The 11,058-nt window shown below is 38.4% G+C and overlaps 1 protein-coding gene across 4 annotated transcripts in view; it reads left to right on the plus strand.

Annotated features, from left to right (window-relative positions):
- The window catches only part of PHACTR2 (phosphatase and actin regulator 2), a 131,956-nt gene extending 121,725 nt beyond the window's left edge, over window positions 1-10,231 (plus strand). For all 4 annotated transcript variants that reach the window (XM_071434356.1, XM_071434387.1, XM_071434376.1 and 1 more), the window contains 4 exons: window positions 1,546-1,607; window positions 2,589-2,726; window positions 5,042-5,118; window positions 8,645-10,231. In XM_071434356.1, the coding sequence (XP_071290457.1) occupies window positions 1,546-1,607; window positions 2,589-2,726; window positions 5,042-5,118; window positions 8,645-8,660 (293 nt within the window). In that variant the 3' untranslated portion in view covers window positions 8,661-10,231. The remainder of the gene's footprint in view (window positions 1-1,545; window positions 1,608-2,588; window positions 2,727-5,041; window positions 5,119-8,644) is intronic.
- Window positions 10,232-11,058: the final 827 nt, after the last annotated feature.

Raw genomic sequence — 11,058 nt, forward strand, 5'->3', positions numbered from 1 at the left:
TGATAGATATATTAATTAAATAAATTAAAATGTAGATTAATCTATAACTCTCCAGTTACAGTTATTCTTCAGTTTGAGTCCATTTACAGTTATTCTATGGAAACAGGCTATCCATTTCTTTTCCTTTTAACAGAAAAGCAATTAATAAACCATAAATTGCATCCATATTTCAATATCTCAGTAACATCACCATCAACCTGAAATCCAACCTAATCCTGGCAGCAAGCCTGTGTGATTGCACCTTGCTCTTGGAAACCTGGTGTTGGTGTTGGAATCTTCTCAAAGAGAAGATCTTGGGCAAGCATTGCCTTTTTCCTGCTTTTTTCCTTCTTACTTTTTTATTTTTATAATTTGTCCTCTCCTCCTTTCCCTGATATTCTTATTATATGAAAGCATTTGAGTAAGCAAAAGATATCTGCAAGTACCATGAAGCGTCCTGTCGTAGCATTTGCTCCACTGTGAAAGTCATTACACAAAAATTCTCCTCAGGCCAGGTCACCTCTACCAAGACAGCAGTCTGGCCATAGGAAACAGGGCAAATACAACTATACCAGGTTTTAAAACTCCCTTTTCATCTATACAAGTTGGCTGTATCCAGAACAAATGAATTTCTTTAAATTTATAGTTAGCCTTGAACTGTAATGCAGAGTCTGTAATCCCCAACCATGAATAAAACAGGATCAGAATTTAATGTATTTATCTAGGTGGGCTATTTCAGCTACAAAACATTGCATTTAACCACCAGAGTTGGACTGAAAGGGCAAATACTGTCCTTCAAACCATACATCAATTTAAAAATATGCTGAGCCCACATGAACATGTCTTTCTAAGTGTGCTTTTCACTGGCAGTCAAGAAATCAAGTTCGGTTAGAACAGAAATTTGTTAAAAGGAAATAGTTTCATTCATATGCCCAAATACATCCTAAAAATGGACATCATTTTCTGCTGTACTGGTTCATCTAGTCCAGCCAGTGGCCCTTATCCAAGAGGGCTTGAGTGTTGGATCATATGCCCCCATTATAAAACCAGAAAAAAAATTATGTAATAAAACCAATTTGCTGACAAATGACAGTGAAACAAATGTCATTGATTCATGTCTGTAGCAGTAGAAGAAACTTGGGTAATTCAAATACTCAGAGCAAAATTTTCACTTGGCATTTATAAATTAGATTCTTATTCTAAAATCAATGTTGGAAGTAAAAGCAACAGTGATTGTAATGCTAAAATAAGTAATTGAAACATCAGGCAACTCTTTCAGGGTATTTGCTTACTGGCATACAGAAAGGAAATGACAGGCACCTTCTCTTTGCTGTGCTCATGACCCACAGTTGACTTGAGATGTCTACAGAATCAGGGGAAATGCGGATAGGGAAAAGAATGAGAACAGACAAAAGCCAAAAAGCAGACAACACAGGCGGCATCATCCAGAAATATGAGGAAACATGAGCCAGGACTTGGAGTTCTGAAGCTTTCAACCAAGAGAAATACAGTATGTGCAGTTATAATACTTAAATATTCACTCCTTTTTATCTCTTCTGAAAACAGAGAAGAATGAAGAAGAGGAACAGGAAGCCAAAAGAGAAATAAAACGTAGACTCAGTAGAAAGGTGATGATGTGCTTTTTTGTATTGTGTATTTTTGTACATAGAACTATGTTTCATAAGAATCTAAAAACCAGTGTGTAGACATTGCTGCAAATGTCCATCGGCCATTTTCCCAGATTAGAAATCTGTTTAAAAAGCAGTACAAGCCAAGCCCTTGTTGGGGAAAACCCCATCCTGTCCAGCTCCCCACACCTGGAGAAGCATACCGAGCCTGCCATATTGCTATTTCTCAGCAGGGGACATAAGTGACAGTTTTCTTCTGTAGCAGGACCACCCCTGTCACGTATGATCAAGGGCAGCCACACCTGTATATCCACTCCTTCCTAGAGCAGTGGAGAGGGCAGCAAAACAATGTGACCCCTACGACATCCCTTCAGTGCTTTTCTAACCACATCAGTGGTCTTAGCTTCTGCAGGTGGGATCATGCTCATTGTCCCTGGAAATGGAGCAGTTACAGGTCTGTTCTGGGAGAGGATGGGAGGAGTTTTCTTAAGTATCCCTGGTCTGCCTGTCTCTGCAAAAATACAGTTTTCTTAATATGATCATCCTTAGTTAATTAAAGTGAATATTGTTTGAGGTGATTGAAACAATTTGGCATTATAATGACCCCTAGATGGTCAAAACGAGGGCAGATGCTTCCAAATGTCACGTATTTTTGATATTACAGTTTTAACACGGTATAACTGTTAATGCAGATGGCCTAGTGGGATAATGCCAGTTGCAAAGTCACAATTAACATTCCAGGGATAACTGTCATGATTCTCTGTGACCTGCCCGACAAAGACTATTTTTATAATTGAAGAAATCAGGTTAGGCTGCCTCCCCATTCCTGCGCAGCACTCCCAGGATGGTGCCTTTTTTTAGACACCTGAAAGTGACCCTATTTAGAAATACCATTAAAGTTCTCTTGAGATTACATCACACCCTCCTCTTTTATTTCATTTCATCTTATTAAGCATACTATTTTCTGCCTCCTGCTTACAGCTCAGTCTGAGGCCTACAGTGGCTGAACTTCAGGCGAGAAGAATCCTTCGATTTAACGAGTACGTGGAGGTTACGGAATCTCCGGATTACGACCGTCGTGCTGACAAGCCTTGGGCCAGGTTAACTCCTGCAGACAAGGCAAGGCACAAATGCAGATTATAAGAAAATGCTTTCATCTGTCACTTTTGGGGAGTTTTCCTCTAGTTTACATTCTCTTGATTGCCAGCATCACAAATGATATCTGCTGGTGACAGCAAGATTGTCATGGTGCTACTGTGCATCTACTGCTTGCAGCTAAGAAAACCCACTCAGGTGCCTATTATGAGCATATTTTCCACCTCCATTATTACAGTTTGAGCCAGAATTTCTAATTTTTGTTTTCTAATTTTTAAAACCTTGCTAAGACAGATGAAAGTTTACCAAAGGTGGCCCTGATCTGTGGGAATTCATGCAGGGATTTGCAGGCAGAAGTCTGCGTCACTGCTACCGGGAGTTGCTTTTGCTACTCATTTGAGTGAAAAACAGGTAGAAGTTCCTCCATCCTCCTCAAGGTTCTTGGCCATAAACACCAGTGCAGGGAATGACCATGTGCGTGCAGCAGAGCTTCTTGGGAAGATTGCCCCTAACATCCTACAGTTAATAAAGCTCTGCTGCCTGACTACAAAGGATGAGATAAATGATCCTGTGATTCTCATTTTTAAAAAATATTAGTCAAAGGTTACCATAAGGTACTCTTCCATTTCCCCCCTACATTACTTAATGAAAGGAGAGCTGTAAGATTCAGGTAGCCCAAAGTGCTGGGTCTTAAAGCACTGGGTCTGAACCAAGACCTGTGGACTTAATGGAACTCCTGTGAGATGTGCGAGATGTGCTTGACATGAAAAGTGGTGTGTGCAAGAGCCCACTGTATTTTAGCTAAGGGTAGTGAAGCACTGATTTTATTTCAGCTTGTATTTTAATATTAATATTTTTAAATGGCCAGCTCATCTGACAGTTGTCTCAGGCCAAGGTGAAATAGTTAAAAATGTAGTCAGAAGAGTTTGTAGATGTTGGTTATGGGAGATGCTGAGCACTGTCTAGTCCTTCCACAGTCTGTGGGAGGTTAGAGGACCCAGCACCTCCACTTTGACAGAGGTCCAACCAGAGTAAGCTGCACTAGAAAAAAACATTGGAGTTGCCTACCTACTTCAGGGTAGCAGTTTTTAGTCTCAATTCATTTTGTAATTAACAGCTGCCCAAGGCTGATCCTCTCAGCCCCGAGTTTATTTTCCTTAGGAGAATAGCAGACTTGGGATTGCCTGAAAACTCCCTTGTCCTTTTTTTCTCAGAGAAATCATTCTTCTAATTCCAGTAGGAGCAGAAAATTGTGCTGCAGCTCTGTTACAGAGCTGGAGCTCTGCTTTGTTGCTGATTTGGTGCTCAAAAGTCACTGTCTCTTCACTAGCTCTACAGCAGCCTCATGTAAGCAAGCTGTTGTGGCTAAACACGACCACCCCTGCTTAAAGCAAAGTTTATCATTTATAAGACTGCAGCCTGTTGATGCTATAATTACATCATGCTGCTTGTCTGCTCTGCGCTGAAAGGTATGCACACTAGATGACGTTTCTTTAGGGATTAATGAAATTATGTCTTTATTTAAAGTGGTGAAAGAAAAGAATGAGTAAGAATAAACTGTCATTTCCTTTAACAGTGAAGGTAGAAAGGTGTGTGGCATAGAAACAAAACCTCTTGTAGTATATATTAGAATATTTCAGAAACTGTATTTCCTTGATGAAGTAAATTGCTTATCAATCTCTTAACGTAAGCAACAAGGCATTTGCAAACTGTACTGAATTTCTGCTGTTCTTTAGTATCTGCCAACTAAAAATCCAAGCCTGAAATGTCCAAATATTAATGTCATTTTAAATAAAACTAATCAAACCAAGTGATTAATTTCACTTTAAAAAAAAAAAATGCTTTTTATCTTGCACTCCTCAAGTCCTGTCTCCAGAGGGGAGATACAAGGACCCTGCTGTGCACACAGTGCCTGTGCTGGCAGAGTGACTCACCAGCTCCTCAGGGCTGTGCCTGGAGATCGATAGAATCCCCTCCTGTCTGCCTACTCAGCAAGTGATTGTCAGGGTAATCCAACCCCTTGCCCATTTTTGTCAGTATAAGTGCTCTGTTTCAGTGTGGGCTTTGTGCACCCATTGCAGTTGATTTGGTGTTTCTTGGTTTACTTTTGGTGCTTGATGCTTTTCATTTCTTTGTAGTGGATGAGTACTTTGAACAGCTCTAATTGAAAAGTCATTCATGTTCATGATTAGAAATGTGTGAGAGCTGATTGCAGTAAGGGAAAACTGAAATGGGAACTGTAAGGGACCTGCAATGGTAGGGCCACGTTTCTTTCAGACTCTTTGTTTTCCTGAAAATTCATATTTCTTACGGTTGCATATATCATTATTGCTTATTAGGCAGCAATACGGAAAGAACTGAATGAATTCAAGAGCACAGAAATGGAAGTACACGAGGAAAGTCGGCAATTTACCAGGTGGGTGAATCCCCCTTCTTGTGTAAGTGTGAGAAATGAGTATGACAGCAACCCTCTGCTTTCCTGCAAGTTCTCTGCAGTTGTGTCATGATTTGTGTGGATTCCTATCATGAGTCCCCTTGAATCCCACCACTGATTCTGTTGGAATTCCCACTATTGCTGATGCCATCTCTATACAGCAGTGCAGGTGACTGCAATGGATTGGTCACTAGAAAAAGATTGGGGAATCTAAAAAATAATCTTATGCAAGAACCCGTCAGTTCTTACAGATGAAGTTAGTGATCTTCAAGCACACAAAATAAAAGGGGTTTCCTTCTCTGGCAGCACTCCCTTGCTCATTGACGTATACATTTGTGTAGATGCATTTCATAAGTGAAAATTAGATGATGCTTTGAACTTCAGAAAAGCTCACCAGTGTCTTGGCGAGCTTTCTAAGGATCACTTAGGCTCCTGGCAGCAGTTTCTGGGGAACAAGATAGATTCCCTTGTTGCAACTTCTGATGTGTTAATGTGGATTTGTTTTGTTCTCTGCTTTGGATAACACCAAGATGTTGTCTGAAGCATTGTTATTTGAAGAAGCTCTGAAGTATCCACAGTATTTTAGCAGGGTTTCAAATTTGGCAGAATTATTCCTAGGGGGAGGGACACACTTTCTGAAATCTCCATGGCTGTATTCATTTTTCTTGGAAGTTACAATGGCTGAAAATTGCCACCAACAATCGAAACTTGATGTTAGGTGGGCCAACATTGTGTCCACAGTATTAATGTCTTTGCTTCCACGGAAAATTGTCAGATAGAACCAATTATCTAAGACTGGGTCCCTTCTGTTTCCTGCTACTGTTTCAACCAAACTCAGGATCTGAGCTAGTGAGTGTGAATCACCTAATTAAAAAATGCATCACAAGGAAAATTCATGATGGGTGTTTCATGTATCTGCTGCTTCACTGTTTGATTTCACAACTTCAGTGATTTCTTTCTCACCAAAACATGGAGTTTTTAAAAATAATAACATCACTTCTGTGTAGATACAACATAAACAAATTCATTTTTAAAAATCCAAACCAGCTTCACAGACAGCAAACCTAAGCCACAAGACGAACCAGGATGCAGGGGTTTAATGTAGTGTTGCATTCTGACCATTAGAAAATGTATTTTTCAAACATGGAGATGTATCTTTTAATTTGGCTTCTGATGTAATTTTCTCTTTAGGTATCACATAGTATATCTTTTTCAGAATGTATAAAAATACTACTTTTAAAAAAAGAGCATCCCAAGGGAGAGAATAAAAATAGCAGGTATAGAAACCAACCCCCTGCTTACATTGTTGTGTTTCTTGAGTTGCTTTGCAATACTGAAGCCTAAGTACAGACAGGCATGATTCATACAAAAATAATTGGATATTTTTTCATGAGCTTTGAGAACAGTTGAGGCTGATTGCAACTGGATTCTTGAAAGCTGAACCAGGAATCTCATGGAGTGACAAACCAGTAAAAAAGTGAATTATTTACTTTAAGGAGGGCCTTTGAAAATGGAGTAAAAAATAGGAACAGCCAAATTGTGATCAGTGCAGGCAATGATTCTACAGGGTGCTGAAAGCATTTCAGCTGAGGGAAGTCAGTTTTTTTTTTCTTTATCCCTGCTGTTTTGTTTCACTGGTCATGTTGTGGAGTTACTACACAGAAGTCAGAAGAGTAACACTAGAAAAAACTAATTAAGAGCAGAATAACATGCAAATGTTTTAAGTCAATTGCAATTTTGAAAATAAAAAGCGATCTAATTTTTTCTGTTTTCTGATACATAATATTAGATTGATACAACAAAAGTGATTTAAGAAAACCATAGACAGAAGTCTCTATCCAGAGAATTAATTTCTCATACATTAATTATTTTCAAGATCACTGAGATTATGCAAACCAAAAGGCACTTGCATTGGCACCTGATTAGCAAAGCCTATTCTGTGATAGACTGAGACAACAAGGAAGCTGCTTAATAAACAAAAATAGTTTGTAGTATATGGTTTCCTATATTATTGCAGATTAAATATAGATGATTTAATACTATAATCAGTATTTACAATATATTTGAAATGTTAAAAATTTATATCAAACTTGAAAAAGAAAGAACAATGGGTTTCATTGTTCATTGTTTACTGTAATGACTGTTACTTGACTGGTTTTCTAGTCCTAGTAAATTAGACTGATTCTTTCTGTTATTTCTTAACAAAATCAAAGAAAATTAGTTTCTAAAAATAAAGAAATCAATACAAGTTTGGGAGGAGCATATTAGCAGGTCTTCATGAAGTGTTTCTAAGGAAAATGCTATATATAGTCCAGTATATTGTTTTTCCACAAAATAGAAAACCCCTGTGTCTTTTTAGCAATCCTCTGTACCCTCATTTAGCAGATCAGCTGCATAGTTGTGAATGTCAGGCTTTGTGCACACCTCCTTCATTTGAGAAATCCATCCCTGTATTGTATTGAATCAACTTACAGGGATAATGTGTGGAACTATTAAGAGAAAATGTGTCAAACAAAAACTCAGGTAAATTTTTTGTGTAGATGTATCATTATCTATGCCTTTTTCAGGCTGCTGCATCTTTTACTACTTCATGGACAGATACATTTTTAAAGCCATTTAAACAGAGATATATGTCTATACACTGAGAACCTGATACTGGTGCCCTCCTTACCCTTTTGCTTGGATTCATTACATTTAGCATGATTTAGAATTTCAGCTGCTGTAGGTTCCTAACTTATTATAGAAAGGGTTGGTGACACCTTTTGGAGCAACCCACTTCTCTAGCCATCATACAGGCAATCTGGAGTGATGTATATGCCCTACCTAAAAGCCTAAAAAAGTGAGGTATATTTGGGTCTCCATGTACCTCAGTTCACTGCTGTTAATAAGAAGAAAGCATCTGAAATGCTATAAAATTTGCTGCTTACTTAAAAGAAAATACAACATTTTTGTTAGCCTCATTTTACACAAGGATTAAAACCCCAGAATTTTAATTTTTATGGTTTAGCAAAGCTTTTCTGATAATACTTACTGACAGTATCTGCAAATAATGGATGAAATTGTAGCTAAGTCTGTATAGGCAAACAGACTGGAGACTCTTCTCTGGCCCTGAGGCCAGCAAGCTTGGCACAGCTTGAATCCATGCAGTTAACCTGTTCCTCTCACCTCAAAACCCTTCCCAGCCTGCCTGCTGTCTTCTGCTAACCCCAACCACGCCCAGGCAGTACCTGAAAGCACTGGCTGACCCAAGCAAAACACCGCTATGGACCACACTGGCAGGTTAATGGCACAGACAGACAGTGCTTGAGCCACACCAAATCTCTGTTTGGTTTTCTAAGCAGAGAGAGATGGACACCAGGAAATAACAGGTCTGGCTCTAAACCAATACAGATCAGGAAAATCAGGAATAACTGGCTGACAAAAGGAAACAGCTGTGAGAAGGGGATGAGGATCAGTGTCATTGTCAGTTGAAATAACATAATTCTAAGATTTTAATTCATCTTTTCAGGTTTCATCGTCCATAACTGTTTGACCGTATCCCATATTTCAAGTAACAATTTTCTTTGGGGAAATCATTGCGTCCTGAAGACCTGAAATTGCACTGGAACTAGATTATGAGTGTGTGCTACAGCTTACCCTGAGGCTAATGAAGAAGGTGGCCCTTGTCTTTGTCAATGGACAAATGATTAGTCTTGGAGGAGAACCCACAGGAAGCATTTGTCCATGTCCAGACAAACCACGGTTCTGTGGCCAGCCCACACGGACAAGCCAGTGGACTTCTTTGTGAGAGCTCCATGAGTCAGGAAGTGCTGAAGACAATCGCTGGAGAGCCTGCTGCCAGGATCTCATCCGGCTTCATGGGGCTGGGACTGAGGGGAACAAAGAGGGAGCGGGGGTGACAAAAGAACTGAGAGCTGGGGGAAAAGAGACTTTGTCTGTCAGTCCACAAAGCTAGGTGGAATAGATGGGACTGCTCAACAATGCATTTGGCCAGTGGGAAGAATTATTTTTAAAAGAAAGACTGTAAGCAACTGTGCATGTAGGTTTTTTTCAGTGGATGCAGCCTGTCTTAAAAAGATAGCAAGCCATAAGTCCTTGTGTCATCAGTATTTAGGAAGAACTATCATTTTCTTTGGTGCCAGTAAATGCAGTTGCCAGAAATTAGTCCTAGTATAACTCAACTGTCTTTTTTTAAATCCCAGTGCACATGCTTCAGGAAAATACATGGAACATTCATACAGAACAAGTAATATATTTTTCGGTTTTTTAATGTTGACATACTCTGGATCCTCAGAGATACATAAACAGGATTTGAAGGACAAATAATGTGACACTATGAATGCAATGAAATGCTTTGTGTTTAGAAACACTCCTTGCTGTCTGTCACTTGCCATTCAAACCAGAGAGATGATTATATTTGTCATCCATGGCAGGCAGTAGTGACAACTTTGACATCATGCTAGAGTGAATCCAAAGTCAGAATTGAAATTAGGCACAGAAGTCTTTATTAATAGGCCTGAGCAGTGACTACTAATTTAACTTTTTACATTTAAGGACTCTTGCACTGCTTTGAGGAAGAACTCCCAGACGAATCAGCATGTCTTCAGCTGATGGTCCTTTAAAAGTGAAAGAAAAATCATTGGAGTGTCTCCAGCCTGTTTTTGTTGAGTGTGAAGAATGCTTCTTAGATTCCTAATTTTTTATACTATCTTGAAATTGTACATGTGAATAGAATACTATTAAAATTAAGTGATATGGAGTGTGAAAGGCAATACATACATGGTTTTTCTAAATTGGCCCAAAGGCCTATTAAAAAGCCTGTGGCATTGTTTACACTAAGAAATTCTCTGTCCTATATTAGCACTTATTTATCCTTTGAATTAGTGTACACAACAGTGGGGGAGGGGGTCTGGAATTCACATACGCATACATTTAATGCAGTATTACAATATATTTGCTATTTATCCTTTCTAATGTGTGTACATATTACAATTTATTTTTGTCTTTTATGTGTCCTGTTCAGTTTTTAATTATGAAGTGTAAGTATTTCTTTTTCTGGCAATAAAAGATTTGTGTAGATGTGATTTTTACCTCAGATCCTGTGATAGATTCTTGTGGAATGTGTTTAGTTTATAAAATTGAAGGTTGTTGTTAGAGATGTCAGCCTGAAGGCAGGAAGGCAATTTGGTGGCTAAAATTAGATATCCCTCTTTAGAGCTATTTACAACAAGACCAGGTTTGCATGAATGAGGTGGATTATTTTAATGAAGAACACTTCTAGTAACAGAAGAGTGCTTTCCAACAGCTGTCACTCTCTGTCACTCTATTATTTTTAAAGACATTAGAAAAGCTTTTTTAAAAAAGGTAAAATTTAAATGACTTTTAGGATCCATTACACTTTGGTAAAAATCTAATGATGTACAAGCCACAAAATATCAATAACCAAATAAAAAAAGCCATCTACATGCTTATAGCAAAGAAAAGGAAGCAGCACCTTCCTTTTTTAATGGAATCAATAAGAGCCACTAGGATTCCATTTGCAGAAAATAAGCTTCTGGAAAGTCCATCATTTTATAAATATAGAAACACCACTCTGACATCAAGGAAGCAGTGAAAATGTATTCTTTGGCACTAAATCATACAGGAATTAGCAGGGCATTAGGTTTGTCAGCAATTCTGGTAGAATGCTAATTTTTATTTTTAGAATTTGAAGAGTAAACTCAAAAGTTACACTAGAATAGTTCTGCTTAAACTTTTTTTTTTTTTTGCTGATGTTGCCAATGTGTGAGGTAGGAATGTGTGTCCAAAATCATATAAAGGTCTACTTCAAAATATTGACTTTGAAGTATAAAACACAGTATTTCACTTCAAAGGAAATGAGAGGAGCAATGAAACAGATCTCAGTGTTGCATTAATCCCATT

The sequence above is a fragment of the Agelaius tricolor genome, unplaced genomic scaffold (genome assembly GCF_023055355.1).
Source record: "Agelaius tricolor isolate 1412-34295 unplaced genomic scaffold, bAgeTri1.0.p SCAF_1, whole genome shotgun sequence".
Lineage (NCBI taxonomy): Eukaryota > Metazoa > Chordata > Aves > Passeriformes > Icteridae > Agelaius > Agelaius tricolor.